This window comes from Marmota flaviventris, chromosome 8 (genome assembly GCF_047511675.1).
Source record: "Marmota flaviventris isolate mMarFla1 chromosome 8, mMarFla1.hap1, whole genome shotgun sequence".
NCBI classification, from domain to species: domain Eukaryota; kingdom Metazoa; phylum Chordata; class Mammalia; order Rodentia; family Sciuridae; genus Marmota; species Marmota flaviventris.
The window spans coordinates 16,638,671-16,656,596 of NC_092505.1; the positions used below are offsets into that span (position 1 = coordinate 16,638,671).

General features: G+C 37.7%; 1 protein-coding gene across 1 annotated transcript in view; it reads left to right on the top strand.

Annotated features, from left to right (window-relative positions):
• Cyyr1 (cysteine and tyrosine rich 1) overlaps window positions 1–17,544 on the top strand; it is a 105,996-nt gene extending 88,452 nt beyond the window's left edge. The window contains exons 3-4 of the mRNA XM_027929001.2: window positions 3,289–3,446; window positions 16,310–17,544. Coding sequence (XP_027784802.2) covers window positions 3,289–3,446; window positions 16,310–16,443 — 292 coding nt within the window. The 3' untranslated portion in view covers window positions 16,444–17,544. The remainder of the gene's footprint in view (window positions 1–3,288; window positions 3,447–16,309) is intronic.
• Window positions 17,545–17,926: the final 382 nt, after the last annotated feature.

Sequence of the window (17,926 nt, forward strand, 5' to 3'; positions counted from 1 at the left end):
TACCTTGTGGAAAGTACAAATACAGGTTCACAGTCCCTTATCTGTACTTTCACTTGTCACGAGTTCATTTGAAGATCTCAGAATTGCAGGTCAAGGTCTATTGGTGGCAACATCAGACTAGAACAATCCTGGGAATTTTTGGCCATCTCTTTGTAATCTGTGACACTATTTTTTTAAACAGAAAGATTACAGGCATGCAAAGACCCGAAAGACTACTTCTCTTTGAATCCATCTTTAATCCATGAGTGTTAATATTCCTACCTTCATTATAGAAACATAAATATGCTCAGGATGCTACCCAGCTGCTTGTGCAAGTATCATAGAAGACACAGCATATTGTATTTCAAAATCTGAAAGTTCTCATCATGTGAAATGTGATTGGCTCCAATAATTTGCAGTGGAAGATTATGAGTATCTTTAAAAAGTATAAAATAGGGCTGGGGTGTAGCTCAGTCAAAGAGTGCTTGCCTAGCATGTGTGAGGCACTGGATTCAATTCTCAGCACCACGTAGAAATAAATAAAATAAAGGTCTATTGACAAATAAAAAAAATTTTAAAAAAAGAAGTATAAAATAGATGTCCAGGGAGCACTGAGAATAGAAAAAAAAAACTTTAACACAGAAATCCACAAGCACAAAGATCATGACAAGAAATTCTACAGATTGGCTCCAAATTATCATTTTATAAATGCAGAAACTGAGTAATAGAGAAGCTGAGAAGCTTGCTCAGGGTTCCCCAGTTGGAATGCAGGTTATTTGGGTTCAGAGATTATACTCTTAAACCCAAAATCCAGCAGTCATGGTATTGTGAGAGACAGGGTCTCTGAGGTAAAAGCATGAGGATTTTGTGACAGTTTATTTTCTTTCCAGCAAAAGTTCAAGGTTTAAGATACTGGAAATCAGGTGCATGATATCCAAGTTTGATATTGGAGAATCTTTTCATGGAGAAAAATGAACAGCCCACAGGAAAAGGTATAGGAAAACTGACCTCAGTTGGTCTTTATCTGTGGAGGTCACCTGTCAAATTCTGGTCATGAACACTGAAATAACAAGCACCTATTTAAAGCCTCTCTCTCTCTCTCTCTCTCTCTCTCTCTCTCTCTCTCTCTCTATATATATATATATATATATATATATATATATATATATATAAAGAAAATGTATTTAGGGGTTGGGGATTTAGCTCAATGGCAGAGCACTTGTCTAGCAACACAAGGCCCTGAATTCAGTCCTCAGCCTTGCGGGGAGGAGAAGGAGGAGAAGGAAAAGGAGAAGAAGAAGAAGGTGTATTTCTGTATTTGTCTGTTTTCAATTACTATAATGAAATACCTGAAGCTGGGTAACTTTTTTAAAAAATTGTTTGTTTAGCTTGTACTTTTGGAGTCTGAAAGTCCAAACACCTCTGGCAAAGTTTCCTGTGACTGTGTCACATCATTGCAGATGGCATTGTGATGGAAGCATGTTGAGAAGGAGCAATCACATGATAAGACAGGAAGAGAGACAGCAATTGGAGAATCATGTTAATTGTTTACAAGGACATGTGCCCAGTGACCTCCCAACCTCCCACTATGCCCACCTCTTAAAGATCTCACCACTTCCTAATATCACAACACTAGTGACCATGCTCCTATCACATGAGCCCCTGGGTACACATTTAAACCAGAAGTAAACCACAGCAGAGGGGATTCAAAAATCCCCAGACATTTGAGGAAAACAAACATAAAAGGGGTCAAAATGAACAATCAATGAAAAGGAACACAGGCTAGAGGAAACAGAAAAATTAAGGCAAGTTTTAAGTGAATATATCATAAGTACCTCAGAGAATAAGAAACAAGACTGCATTCACAAACCCAAAAGAGGTTGCTATTTTTTTAATTTTTTTTAATGAGAAGAGCTTACTGGCATGCAAAGACCTGAAAGACTGCCTCTGTTTGAATCTGTCTTTAAGAATGTTGTTCCACAACTTTGGATTGGTCAGAGGGCAGGGAAGGCAGGGGAGGGGCTGTGGGACTGGGAAGGATGGTGGAATGAGACGGGCATTATTACCCTATGTACATGTATGATTGTACGAATGGTGTGACTCTACATCATGTACAACCAGGGAAATGAGAAGTTGTGCTCCATTTGTGTACAGTGAGTTGAAATGCATTCTGCTGTTGTGTATAACTAATTAGAACAAATTAAATAAATAAATAAAAGTGGTTCTACAAAGCAGTTCAGCAAGACATAGCAGGAATGGGGTCCAGAAGCTTCATCTGAAACCACTAATGCAGGTCAGAGTGGACAATTCCTTTATTTCCCCATATTTATAAAATAACTGCTCTATCTCTATTTAAAAGATTGATATTTAGAGATATAGTTTTACCTCATTGCAGTTATTCTGTAAATACTGTTAAAACTTGCTTTTTTGTTCATCATATTATTACTAAATTAACCATGTTCTGTGAACATTTCACTACAATCATGTTGATGAATATCCTTGTTATTATTTGTATACAAATGTGCTGTTTTTCCTTAGGGAAAATTGTTCGAAATGATACTGACTAGTCAAAATTTTCATTTTGATAGATTTTTTTTCATTACTTTTCAAATTAGTAGATGAATATAGTTGCCTCCAAATTATCCACAAATAAAGATAATGTTTTATCTCATGCATTTTTTTATATTTATGGTTTCGTTGCATGAGCTAAAACTTTTTGGAGAAAACTATTAGCATGAGTAGGAATAGAAGTTATGCTTAAGTTGTTCCTGATTTTAATGGGAATGCTTGTTTGTTATACTTTTGAATATTAACGAATATGATGTTGGCTTATTTTTCATTCTGTGGTTAAAAAAAATCCTCTGAAGAGTTTGAATTAAGAATAAATATTAAATCATATTTGGTATCATGTCATTTATCAGATTGTCTTCATTAAACACATACATACTGTTCTCAATAGACCAGATTCTTTGCTGCTTAGGTACACAGCAGAATGGGTTTTTAATTATCTTTTCAGATTGCCTACACAGAGAATTGTGTGTTGTATAAATACATCCACTCTTAAAACCAGCACCAAAATGATGATTGGTCAACTGTGCTAGAAGAGGATTCCCTAAAAGTTTATAACTTATCCTTACCTGTTGAAATACAGACTGTTTGCTTGACTGACTCAAGGAATTCTCTTTTTAAAAGTTGTCCATCAGAACATCTGTAAAGAAGCACTTGTCCTATAGCCATGGAGCTGTATTTGAACGACTAAAGAATCCTTGAAGTCCTTTTTAACGAAGGTGCTTTTGTTTGTCCTTTTAGGGGCACTGCAATTGCTGGCATCGTCTTTGGAATCGTGTTCATCATGGGGGTCATTGCTGGAATTGCCATATGCGTCTGCATGTGCATGAAAAACAACCGGGGCACCCGGGTGGGTGTCATCAGAACCACCCACATCAATACCATCTCCTCCTACCCTGGTGAGAAAAACTGCCTTCTCCTGAAGGAGGAGTCCAATTTTCTTTCTTAGACTCAAATCCTTAGAGAGGAAAAAAAAAACATTAAAGACTCTATGTGAAATAATCTCAGGTTTCTAGGGTATTTCTAAGTAAATGTAGTTTGAAGCTCTAGCTTTGAATAGAGATTATTTAGACCCAAGTAAGAAAATCCATTTTGTATTTGAGGGTATTCATATTTTCAATGGATCTCTCATTGACTACAATTGCCAGTCAGCCAGAATGAAGATAAATAGACAATTCACACACACCATCTACCTACCACTGAGCCTGACAGGTAATTACAGAGAAAGCATGTCTCGGGAAACTGGTATCTGATTTAATAGCATATATGTCTTGAGAAAAATTATTTTAAAAAGTTTTCATGTGTCCTCATTATACTAAAAGAAGAGCTTTCACATAATATTAAAATTCTCAACAAAGAGCAACAAAGGTAATATATTATTAATTTGACAAGTATTTGTTGAAAATCTGCTAGAAACTCCACATATAAATTTATCAAGTACATGTGATTCCATAAACAAAATACTGCATTTTGCACTAGAGATTTCAATAGTGCTTTCATTGTCAATCTTCATATATACTACTTGGCATATAAAAGGCAAGTGAATTCTTACTTTGACACACTCTTAGAAAATAATTTCCCCTTCACCCTTAAGTCCTCTCTAAGTCCCTGCAATAAAGAAACAGGGTGCCTTTAAAATATAGTCTACCCTATGCATCAATCCTATAATTCTTTCTTCCTTTTTAAATCTTTTCTCTATTCATTTGAGGGAGCAAGTTTCAGATGAATGTGGGAATGATGACTTCTGCAGTTCCTCTTTGCCAGTTCTTCCTCTTCCCTCCTATCTTCGTGTTGCAGTATCTTGGGGCTCTGCATCTTCTTCCATGCGTACTTTAACTGTACCATTTGACTTTGCAATGAAAGTACCACTTATATGCTAATGTTTCCCCAAAGTTATATAATATCTCCAATCCAAACCTCTGCTCTGAATTTCAGATTCATTTTATCCCAGGGCATATTGGACCTCCCCACTGTGTGTGCCTAATAAGCATGCCAACTGTGACATATTTAAAGCTCTTTTTCTGATCTTCTCCCCAAATCCCTTCTAGCCACAATTTCCTCCATTTCAATGGATGGCAACTCTAGCCCTTTAGTTAAGACCGAAAACCTTGAAGACACCCTTGATTCCTCTCTTTCTCTACATACAGTCTACCAGGAAAATGTTGCAGCTGTAGTTTCAAAATATATTCAGTATCTGACTCCTTCCTGCAGCGAGAAGCAGAAACTGTTACTTCCCTAGTGGGAACAGCACTGTCAGCCCTCGCCTCTGTCACTGCCTTAAAGTTCTGGCAGGTCTCCCAGCATCCTCCCTGGGCCCCCAGGGATCTATTTTCAACAAAGTAACCAGCACAAGACTTTTTACCTAGATGTCACACACTCCTGTGCTCACAATCTTCCAGTGGCTCCCCATGTCCCCTAGAGGAATTTATCCCAATGTAAAAAGCCATTTCTTTATTGGGGCTTTCGAAATACTGTATTAATTGGCCCTTTCTCCTTTTCTTTCTGTCTCCTTCCTTCCTTCCCTTCCTTTCTTTCTTTCTTTCTTTCTTCCCTCCCTCCCTTTCTTTCTCTCTCTCTCTCTCTCTCTCTCTCTCTCTCTCTCTCTCTCTCTTTCTTTCTTTTCCCTTTATTTATTAAGGCTCATTTCCTTCTCCTCTCTCCCTTCCCACCCTGGCTCCAGTGCACTTTGTCTCTTGCTGTTTCCCGAACACAGGGCACACTCCCATCTCAGAGCTTTACCAAGGTCACTGCCTCCCTCACTTATTCAACTTTTTGGTCAAAGATCATGTCCTAATGGAGCCTGAATGAATCCCCCTCTTAAGATCCTAATGTGTCCCACCCCACAGCATCCCAGTCCTCCTTATGTTACTCTTGTTTTCGGGGTTCTTTTGTTCTTCTAAGATGCATATAGTTTAGCTAATAATGATATGATATTTATTGTCAATTATCTAATGCTGGGCTTAGCACATAGTGAGTATCCAGCAAACAGCTTGATGATGGAAAACCCACCTCATGACAAGACCTGATTTAGTCTTAGATCAATACCTATGGAATTGACCTTAAGTTTCACCCTGGTCCATGTAGCTTTTACTCCCTTCAGAAGTATGCTAGTCAGCTCTTGTCAATGTGACAGAAATTTGAGGAAAAAAACCTGGAGGAAGAAAGATTTCTTTTGGCTCATAGTTTCAGATATTTCAATCCATGGTCAGCTGCCTTCAAGGCAGAAACAGGGAGGAAGGTCATGGTGGAGGAAAGTTACTCAGCTCATGGCAGCCAAGAAGCAGACGAAGGAAAGGTCCAGGAGCAAGTCCCCAAGGACATGCTCCCAGTGACCTACCTCCTCCTACCATGCCCCACCTGCCTGTGGTTTCCACTACTTCTAAGTATTTCAGTCAGTTATCAATGTATTGATCCACTAATAAGGTCAGAGTCCTCAGGATTCAATCATTCTTCAAAGGCTCTACATCTGAACCTTGCTACATTGGGTAAGCCTTCGACGCATGAGTCTTTGGGGAACTTCATATCCAAACCATAACAGAGAACAATTTGTGATTTAAAATATTCCCAACTTGTCAAGAAGGTAAAGATGTTGGGACTAGGATAAAAGGAGAAGAAGAGATGAAACTATTTGTTATTCTTCACATCTCCCAATTTTTTACCTGAATCAAACCATAACCCAAGAACAGAACACAGGAAAATCAAGTAGAGACATTAATTGGAGAGAAGGCAGGGATAAGTGCTCCATAAGTATTACTCTACATACACATTTGCTTGACCAAAAGAAAAAGTTTATATTCAATTTTAAATCAAATAAATGTACTTTTATAAAATATTTTATATTTTATTTTATCTTTCTTCAAATACAAATCTTGTATCAAACCAGAAAATATCACTATTTTAAAGTGAGGTCACATTTTTTTTAGGTGTGCAGTTTCTGTTTTGCATCTAGAATCCTGTTTAACTCTACAGTGGCTCCTTCCATAGTGGCAGGTCATAGCAGTATGTTGCAATTCCAATAAATGCATTGTTCTGGAAACAGAACATGCTGGAAGTGTTTTTCTTGCAAAATAGCCTAGATCTTCAAAAGCCTAATGTGCTTGATTACTTCTCATTTCCTTCTCAAAGTCACTAATTAAGCTTTTATTTAAAGGATCAGGAAACCACACATAATGGTATTGACTGCTTTTCAAAATCTTTCATGTGTGGAAATGCAAGACTTTTACCCACATTAATTAATTAACCCTGTGAAAATTGAGATAACAACCCAACTCATTGTGTTGTCTAGTCCTACAGCCTAGAAGCCAGATAAATGAGAAGAACATCACTTAAAGAAAGATGTCTTGTCCCATGGTGAAAGTACTTAGTGGGAACCCTGCAGTGAATATTACTGCTCTGTACAGCGAGAAGAGAATGTCATTCTGCTGTCACTTCTAACCCTTTCTTGGAGAATGACCTTCCCAAATTAAACTTTTCAGCTGTATTGGGTAGAATAAACAGGAGTCCTCTTTAGTTGCAATTATTTTTAAAATAGTTAGTGTGAAGATAAGAAGTGTTGAGTTGTACATTTTCACAGAAAACTTCAGAGTAAACAAAGAAAAATGATCATCTTAACCCTTTTTCGAAAAGTAGGTTGGGCTGATACACATATAAAAGAAAATAATATAGTGAAGCCGTAACAAAAATTGGCAGATATAAAAATCAAATGGAAACAGAAAAGAAAGCAAGTGATTTTAATCCCATCAAGAAAATGGAGGTTTGAAGTACAGTATTGAGTCTTGTAGGAGAGATAAATGGTAGATGGATAGATATTGGAGAAGTGGGCAGGGTCTCTTCCTAACAAAAGAACACACAAGGATAAACATAGAAGGAAACTGTAGAATTGGGGGGGGGAAATTACCCCTTTAAAATCATCATAAGATTTGGACCAAAATCTTCATCAACAGTCACTAACACTAGAGGAGAATGTTGCCAAGGAGCAAGATATTTGCAGTGCTTAATGTTTAGCGGATGTCTGGTTTAATGTCTGGTGGATGTTTTTTTCTCAGTTAATAAGAGGAAAAAGAGTAACTATTCAGATTCATCTTGGCCAGATTATCAAAATTAAGAGCACCATAGAGGGACAGATGGATGTTATACATCCTGTTTGTAGTGTTCTTTCTGGGCGTTCACAGCCTGATCGTTAGCATGAAAGGTATCTGACAAACCCAAGTTGTCATTGACCCAGAGACTAAAATAAATAGCATTTATTTGAAAACAAAAATCACAATTCAGGTACACTGAGTCAGGTCAGCCCTTAAGAGTGTCCTGTAAGGCAAGTGCAGGAGAGATTTCATAGGAGATTATTAGAGAAAGCTGTTTTCAGGGTAAATTCATTGGCCAGGCAGGAATTCTAAATCACAAACCTGTTCTGTTTGACTAGTTAACTGGGGTACTGCCAGCTGAGGACTGGGGACTCTGACTTCAATTGTTCATCTAGTCTACTGGAACATTCTGTGGTTTGATCTTTAGCAGTGTTAGTGCAATTGTATCACATTCTCCTAGCTCCTGTTAGAAAGCATTTGTTTTAGTTATTTCGTTTTCTTTTACATTTTATAAAGCAACTGGCCTGTAATCTTTACTATCTCTTGAAACTACTTCATTGGGAAACAACGCTCCATACGCCTCACTGCATTCAGAAACAAAAGCAACCTTAGTACATGCACTAGACACAGGAAGACTTCTGAGTACTCACCAAACCTCTTTCAAGACCAGAAATTTATATTGAAGAAAATGCCTTTAATTGTACTTAATATGAAAAAAAAAGGTTCAGGTCCTATGTGACCTTTTTAATACATGAAAATTCATACTAGAGAGGTTCTCTGTAATAAAGTTGTGACTGTGAACTTGAAGACACGACTCCTACTGGAGGAAAACAAAACAGATGGAAGGAATGTGGTTGTCTTCACCCAGGCAAGCTGTTCCAGTAACCTGCTTCAGAGAACCCAAACATGAAGTGAAAAAGCTTTCTCTGCAATTATATTAATTATAATTATAGAATCAGTACTGCAGATAAACTTATGAAGGTATTGTAGGATGAAGCAGAGATAACAAGTTCAAGTGTCCTGCTATATGATGGGTCAAGAAAAGTGGGATGGACATGAAATCAGAGGTTTTTTGCTTTCCATTAGTTAATCCAGATCCTGGTGTCTGGTTCCTCTAGCAAATACACTGATGGGAAAGGTCAAGGAGGAAACTGACAAACACTGAAGGTAGAGGGGATTATTGAAAATCAGGGTCCATGAGTATGTGGAATAGGATTTAATACACAGTAGACTGGGTAGCCTTGGATGGAATCAGAGAGTGCCTTAACAGAGGGCAGGCAGTGCATGGATGAGGTCAGCTGTAGATGTGGGGATCAGAGTATGAGGATCTTCACTTCTGCTGGTGCCTATTTTTTTCAGTAAAATGAGAAGGAAGTTTCCCTCCAAAGGGTAGAATACAAAGAAGAAAACACGAAACTCATCTCAGAAAATGGGGTGTGAAAAATGCCTTAAGGTATATATGATTTCCAAGCAATACCAAGGGTCGCCACTCTTAAGAAAATGATCATTTATTTAAAGTGAGATCAGTTAGCATGATTGTACTTTGTTTCTAGGCACATTAAGCTCCTGGATAAAAAAAAAAATGAAGGGCAGCCTAAATGTTGGGTTTCATCAGGATTAGGGAGAAAAAGAGATAAGGTCATTGACCATAGATGCAAAGGAACCATCTTAGTGATGAAGCATAGATCTAAGCTGAATGAAGAAGAACTTTATGAAGATGGCAAAGAGATGACATACATTTAAATTGATTTTTTTTAAAATTGCCACCTATAAACATGAAATCCCAGATGTGGTGGAATGGACATTCTAGGAAGATAAAGGGTACTGGTCAGATTTGTAAACTGAGATTTACAAAATAGCACCATCATTGATGATAACATGAATGAGGAAAACAATTGAAGGTAAAAATGTCAGGGGACTGAAAAGCGGTCTTACATGGACATTCAAATGACAGAAAAACAGTAATAGATGAGGGGAAGGAAAAATAGGTGGACCAGATTCTAAGTCTCCAATGAATAGGGGTTTGGGGCAAGATGGGCCAGAGACATCAATAAAAAGAAACAGAAAGTAGTATAATCTGGTGGCATATGTGTTACAAAAGAGCTCGGATTTTTAAAGAGGGAAAATAGACAATAGTTGGAAAAATAGATAGGAAGACCACAGATAACTCTGAGCAAGTTCTGACCCTATAGATTGTGGGATGTGGGAGAAATATAACAGTTCCAATTTGACAGTGCTGCAAAGGAAACCATCCTGCTGTGGAAAATCAGATTTCAGTTAGAGTAGAAAGGTGTTTTGGATGTTCGCTTCCATCCCTGAGAGAACTGTCTCAGGCAATCTTGTCCCTTCTCAAACCTTAAAAAAAAAAAGTCTATTTAGGGCCTTTCTCACTCTCAGCAGTTGTCTTTTCATCACATCTTATTTCCCAGAGAAACAGACACAATCATAAAAGAACTTCCTCATGTTCTGAGCTGGAGTGGTGAAGGAAGGGACAGGGACACACGGGACTTTTGTGGTGACAGGCTTTGTTTTCCGCTGAGCACAGTCCAGTGGGTGGAGGAGCTTTGGAAAATCAATCAGATTAGATGTGCAGAAGCTTCCTGGGTTAAGTTTACAATGAAGCCTATTCTGGAGATTGTCCTTGTCATAGTAACAGAGGGATGTAAAATATGATGGGACAGAGGGATGTAAAATATGATGGGACTTGTCTTGATGTCTTGTCTTGATGAGAGGAAGGGGAACAATGAGTTCTAATATCTCTTAGTATCTTAGTCATTGTGGAAGAGAAACAGGTAGTACTGTTTGTGTGGCTGAGCAGGGGCACTAGCTATCTGTCAGGAGCTTTGTGGGCTTCTGTTTAAATACTCTGCTCTGGGCAGGGCTCAGGTGACTTGTGAATAGGGGTTCTGGAAGAGTGGAAGAAGAGATCTGCACCTAGCAATAAAAAAGTAAAAATTGTCTTTAAAACTAAGATGAGATTTGCAGTCCACCAAACATTAAAACCATTTAAAATCAGTAGTAGTTTAAATGAGGTATTTTTAATATTAAGAAAGCCTTACTCTTGGAACCAGAACATTATATTAGAATTGTACATATTCTAAAATACACAGCAAATCAATGTGAAAGTTGAGGGTTATTTGATAAGGCCACATTTAGATAATTTGGTTTGCACAAAACTTAAAAACTTAGAAAAAATAAACTTTGATGCAAAAACATATAGCAAAATAACAAATGTAAAGCCGCATTAAGTATATAAACACAAATGGATAAACTCAAAATAATTATATATCAGATATCTGAAAAAGAAGACTAACTATATGCTTATAAAAACAGAGAATAATGAAGATGAAAAGGCACATTTTGTTATATACAAGCTTGAAATTTCAGTATACTAATGTGGTACAAATTGCATAATGAAATAAACTATTTTTACAAATTATCCTTAAAAGAAAAAGCATGTAATTTTGTATGTTGTTTATATTTTTTACCTTAATTATACCTTAACTCTAATTGAGCTCAATTTGTAAGTTATCAGTGTAGAACAAAAATTTCACATGGTATGAAAACAGAAAACCTAATGTAAAATAATGTAAACCCTAGCTATTATCAAAGAACTGACAAAGTAAAATAAAGAGCTATATTTTTCTTTCATTAAATTGAAACAATTATTTCTGAAAATAATATCATAGAATGTTCTAGACAATAAAATTTATGTTATTTCGGCCAGTTTAGTCAATTTCTGGAATTTTATTCTAAAGAAATCATTCGAAGAAGTCTCTGTGCAAGAAGATAGCCATCTCACACCTATTTATAATAATAAGAATTTTAATCTCAAAATAACTGAATGATCAGTAGAATCTTATGCAACCATAGCAATAAGTCTGTGAAGAATATGTAGCAGAATGAAAAAGATATAATGCAAAGTGGAAAAACATTTGGCATTGTATGTGACTGCAAAGATATAAATATACATAAGCAACTGGAAGATAATATGTAAAGATTTTATTTGTCAAATTGAGATGACAAAATCATGGATGATTTTCTTCCACTTTACAAATGTTCTAAAATCCTTTGTGGGTAAACAGATGCAACTGGTTTAGAACACAGTGCTAAGTGAAATAAGCCAGACTCAGAAAGGCAAGGATCCTATATTTCTTCTCTCGTCTACGCAGAAGCTATAAAGTAAAAAGGTATTAAAAGGCAGGGATGGATCTCATGAAAATAGAAGAGACTTCAGCAGAGGAGAGAAGGAGACCAAGGAGGAAGAAAGGCCCTATGCTATATTCACGTATGAATATACCACACTAATCCCACTTTTATATATAACTTTCACCAATGAAAAAATGTATACGTGTAAATAAAGAAAGGAAAGACTGAAGAGTAGAGAAAGGGGAACTGGGGGAGAAAGGTGGAGAGGGAAAAGAAGACATACTGGGAATAAATTAGAGTAAATTATGTGTGTACATGAATATGTCACAGTGAACCTCAGTATAATGTATAATTATAATACAATGATAAAAACACAAAAAAGAAAATGTTGCTTTACAGAATAACTCACTTTAGATTCATTTTGAAAACAAATAAGATAATAATGTTGAATAGTTTTGATGACACCAGGCATCTATTTTAAAAATAGTGGTCTGACCCTAAGATACCATCTCACTCCAGTAAGATTGGCAGCCATTATGAAGTCAAACAACAAGTGCTGGTGAGGATGTGGGGAAAAGGGTACACTTGTACATTGCTGGTGGGACTGCAAATTGGTGCAGCCAATTTGGAAAGCAGTATGGAGATTTCTTGGAAAGCTGGGAATGGAACCACCATTTGACCCAGCTATTCCCCTTCTCGGTCTATTCCCTAAAGACCTAAAAAGAGCATGCTACAGGGACACTGCTACATCGATGTTCATAGCAGCACAATTCACAATAGCAAGACTGTGGAACCAACCTAGATGCCCTTCAATAGACGAATGGATAAAAAAAATGTGGCATTTATACATAATGGAGTATTACTCTGCATTAAAAAATGATAAAATCATAGAATTTGCAGGGAAATGGATGGCATTAGAGCAGATTGTGCTAAGTGAAGCTAGCCAATCCCTAAAAAACAAATGCCAAATGTCTTCTTTGATATAAGGAGAGTAACTAAGAACAGAGTAGGGACGAAGAGCATGAGAAGAAGATTAACACTAAACAGGGATGAGAGGTGGGAGGGAAAGGGAGAGAGAAGGGAAATTGCATGGAAATGGAAGGAGACCCTCAGGGTTATACAAAATTACATACAAGAGGAAGTGGGGGGAAAGGGAAAAATAATACAAGGGGGAGAAATGAATGACAGTAGAGGGGGTAGAGAGAGAAGAGGGGAGGGGAGGGGAGGGGGGATAGTAGAGGATAGGAAAGGCAGCAGAATACAACAGACACTAGTATGGCAATATGTAAATCAATGGATGTGTAACTGATGTGATTCTGCAATCTGTATATGGGGTAAAAATGGGAGTTCATAACCCACTTGAATCAAAGTGTGAAATATGATATATCAAGAACTATGTAATGTTTTGAACAACCAACAATAAAAAATTTAAAGAAAATAAAAAATAAAAATAAAAAAATAAAATAAAAAATAAAAATAGTGGTCTGAGTGGGTGAACATACTAAATTCCTCCTCTGAATATTATAGTGTTCCTCCATTATTTTTTTATGTTATAGACAACTACATCTGACATGGCGTAAGTTACCCAACTTATAGCAAAGAATTATATATTGGTTATGAAAGAGTTTCAAAGGCTCTCCACTGCATCCGCACATTTTTTCAAAGATTATTTCAGGTATAAAAAAGAACAAAACCTCTGAGTGTTAATCAAGAAGTCTATAATTGATTAATACCTTGAAAAGTTTATTTCCTAGTAGAACTTATTATCAGTAAGAAAGATAACAAAGTCCACCAGTATACAAGTATCATTGGATAATATTTTCTAGCAACAGTTATGATAAAAATGCACCATGTTAATTTCATGATGAATCATCCTTAAAATACTAACTTTCAATATTATGTTATTGCTTTATCAAAATTCTGAGGTTATATGTATAAAATAACACTGTTTCATACCTGAGATGTTCATGTTCAACATGCAGCTGTGGAAACACTAAGGATATCTCACTGAAACATCAGCCAGCAGTTTTTATGCAGATGGCCCAGTGCAGACACTTTGTTATGGATACAGCAACACACACCAGGAGTCCAAGACATGGACTGGTATAGAGTCAATTGGCAGGATAAGTCAGAGTATGTTCTTAAGCAGGAAGGGGAAAATCCTCAATGTATAGTTTTACTGTCACAGAAAGCTGTGGAATGGGGGTCAAATTGGACTTTACATGAAGGCTGTAGTGTTCCCTTCTTTGATTTGGATAAAGTTTTTCATAAACCTTTTTTATCTAAGTCCTCTTAAGACTTAATGCAGCCAACAAGTTGTAAAGTTCAGAGGGAAAGTGTGCGGCTATTCCACAGTGTTGTAGAAAACACAGCTTAGAGTAGCGCAGGTTGAAGGAGTGTTAGAGACTGAAAACGCCCTCATCGATTTTTTTCCAGAACTGCATCCTCTGCTGAAAGCCCTCAGCCTGCTCAGTGTCCACCAGGGACTTAGCAACCGCCCTCAGGAACATCTCACTTAGTTCTCTGGCTCCTTCTTCCCCTTTCTGTAGGTGACTCAGTCCCGCATCATCATATCCTCCAACTCTAAGGAGGTCTGTAAATGGTTCCATGATCAAGCACTTGACAAAGAGGCAAGCCAGAGCAATCCAAAAGGAAACATACTGGCAGGAGCCTAGCAGTTGAGGCCCCATGTTTGTCTATCCCTGTTTAGCAGAACATGGCTAAGTTCTTAGTAGAAGGAGCACAATTTAGAAGACACTTAGAAATATATTTATATAGATAGTTTCACTCTAATGTTTAAGGCTTAGCCATTCATTTGCATTATCATGACACAGATCTTGAGACTGAGGCTGCATTCACAGTAACCAATTAAGGCATGTTGATTTCCAAACACAGCCAGGATCCTGAGGATGATTCAGCTTCTGCCATACCTTCAGAATGGCTGCTGAGGGGTTGCTCAGCTGGTGCAGAGTGATTAATTCCTCAAAGAGCTGGATGAAATTCAGCTTAAATGGGAGTCTCTCTTCTGATCTTGGAGACAGGATTGAGATCACTATAAAATAGACATCCATACGTAGTCATCATAAAGTGTTTTAAGTGTGATTTTAAAACACACATATAAATAAATTCAAGACATTTTTTTCAAATATTTAGAAAATTAAATTCATCATTCCGAAACCTGCTTGTCACATAGAGTAGATAGATTGATAGATCAATGGACCAATCGTACTTTTTCATCTTCTTTCTCACTGTCATCCCTTTTTCCACATACCCAGGCATCCCCTAATCACCTAAGTACTCAAAATGCTTGGCTCATCAGGGCATATATGAATGTTTTCTCCTCATTATCATGAATCCCTTATTATTGTTTGACTGTGAGGGGTCCCCCAAGAGCTCATGTGTGGGACAATGCAAGAAGGTTTAGAAGAGAACTTAACCCAATGGATGAATTAATCCCCTTGTAGAGATTAACTGAGTGGTAGCTGAAGGTGGGTAGGGTGCGGCTGGAGGAAGTGGGTCATTGGGAGCGTGCTTTGGGGGTATGTTTTTGTATCTGGCAAGTGGAGTCTCTCTCAACTTCCTGATCATGATGTGAATTGCTTCCCTCTTTCGCCATGATGTTCTGAAGAACATCACCTTGAGCCCTGAAGAACACAGTCTGATGTCTATGGACTGAAACCTCTGAAACTATGAGCCCTCAAATAAACTTTTCCTCCTCTACAGTTGTTTTGCTTGGGTCTTTTAGTCACAGCAGTGGAAAAAGCTGACTAAAACATCTCTTAGGTATGCTCCTAAATCAGTTCACCTTTTCTTCAGTTTTCCTGTGTCCGTGCTGCTTAAAGCATCGTCTTCCTGCCAGGCACAGTGGTGCATGCCTATAATCCCAGCCGCTTCAGAGACAGAGGCAAGAGTATTACAAGTTCAAAGCCAGCCACAGCAAAAGCAAGGCACTAAGCAACTCAGTGAGACCCTTGTCTCTAAAAGAAAATACAATAACTAGGACTGGAGACGTGGCTCCGTGGTTGAATGCCCCTGAGTTCAATCCCTGGTACCCCTACCCCCCTTAAAAAGGAATCCTTTTCCCAAAGCATATTCACTAATATACTAAAAAACATCTCTGATAACTCTGCAGTGCACACCATAAAGACACTCGGAGCCTGCCATGATAATGTAGCCACACTCCACAATGTCTTTCCCTATTTCCCCTCCACAGGCATCTTGCTTAAACAACAGTGCTGTCTCCTGCTTCTTTGCTTTGGGTAAAACTTGAATTGTTCCTCATCTTTTTCTCTCTTTGCTCCTCAGCATCATACTTCCCAGGATCTCTCCCTATGCCTCCAATTCTAAACACCTCCATCCATTTGCCACATTTCACAACACTTATCCTTTCACAGTACGTATTTTTGACCTGAAAAAAAAAATCTTTTTCAGACAAAAATTATGCTCCCTATCAAAGTATCCAGTCCAGTGGTCCAAGTACGACTCTTGAATACTCTCCAAATGCCTGATGGTCTCTTCCTTTTCTTTTTCAGTGCCACCACCCCCCTATGGTTACGACCACGAGATGGAATACTGTGCAGACATGCCTCCTCCATACTCCCCAACTCCACAGGCCTCAGCACAGCATTCTCCACCCCCTCCTTATCCTGGACATTCACGGAAATAATGTTTCTCCTGGAACAGAATATGTGTCAATCAATGATCTTACCGAGATTAAAATGCCTCTACTCCTAAACAAACAGGAGAGGATTGCTCTAAGGAATACTTTTATGGGTCAGATACTATTTCTGGTGGACCCTCTGTGCTAAGAGGCACAGGGTTCCCACCCTGATCAGAGCTGATACCCATGTGGATTATTTTGCATGGTTCTTCAGAATCACGTTTTAAGGGATCTGATCCACTTAAGCACATTCAAAGAAGAGGAATGAGGATTGAGAAAACTTCTCATAACTGATGTTTAAAGACTAGATGAAGGAAGTTTCAGTATTGATCCTGTAAAAGAGAAGACTGCAGTAGCACAGGAGAATGGCCCAGACTACATAAGCCAACAGCTTTATTCTATGTAGCTTTAAAGTCAGAACCAGAATTGCTCCTTCTTTCTTTTATTAATATATGTATATTGAGTGTCTGAGGCCTAATATGTGCCTGGCACTGTTTGAGGCACTGGATGGAAGTTACCCGAGGGGACTTTGGTTTTTAGTACAGGCATACCTCATTTTATTGCACTTTTCTTTACTGTGCTTCACAAAAAAATGCATTTTTTACAGAATGGGGGTTTATGGCAAGCCTGCATTGAGTAAGGTCATCAGCACCATTTTTCCAGTAGTATACAGTCACTTCTTGTCTCTGTCTCACATTTTGAGATATTACAATATCTCAAACCTTTTTCATGATCATTGTATCTGTTATGGTGATCTGTGATCAGTCATCTTTGATGTTACTATAGCAGTTGTTTTGATACGCTACAAACTGTGCCCAAGTAGGGCAAGGAGCTTAACAAAGGGTAAATATTGTAATGTTCCAACTGCACTACCAACTGACTGTCCGCGTTGGGACTTCCTATTCCCTAAGATACAAAAAAAAAGTTGAAATTATGTCAATTAATAACCCTATGTGTTTAACTGAAAGGAGAAGTCACAGATCTCTGCTTTTAAATCATGCACTAGAAATAACCAAGCTCAATGAGAGGCATGTAGAATGCAGAGACAGCTGAAAGCTCAGCCTCTTGCAGTAGTAAACCAAGTTGTGAATATAAAAAAAAAACAAATCTTGAAGGAAATTGAAAGTGTTACTCCAGTGAAGATAAAAAAGAGAAGTAGCCTTATTGCTGGTATGGAGGACGTTTTAGTGGGTAAAACTTTCTGGATAGAAGATCAAACCAGCCACAACATTTTTTTTAAGCCAAAGCCTAATCCTCTCATCAATTTGATAAAGGCCAAGAGAGTTGAGCGAGCTGCAGAAGAATAGTTGGAAGTTAGCAGAGCTCAGTACATGAGGTTTAAGGAAAGAAACCATCTCCATAACAAGACAGCACAAGCGAAGCAAGTGCCTATACAGAAGAAGCTGCAGCAAGTTCTCTAGAACACCTAGCTCAGGTAATTCATGAAAAGGCTAAACAGATTTTATTTTTAGTTTTTTAAACAATATAT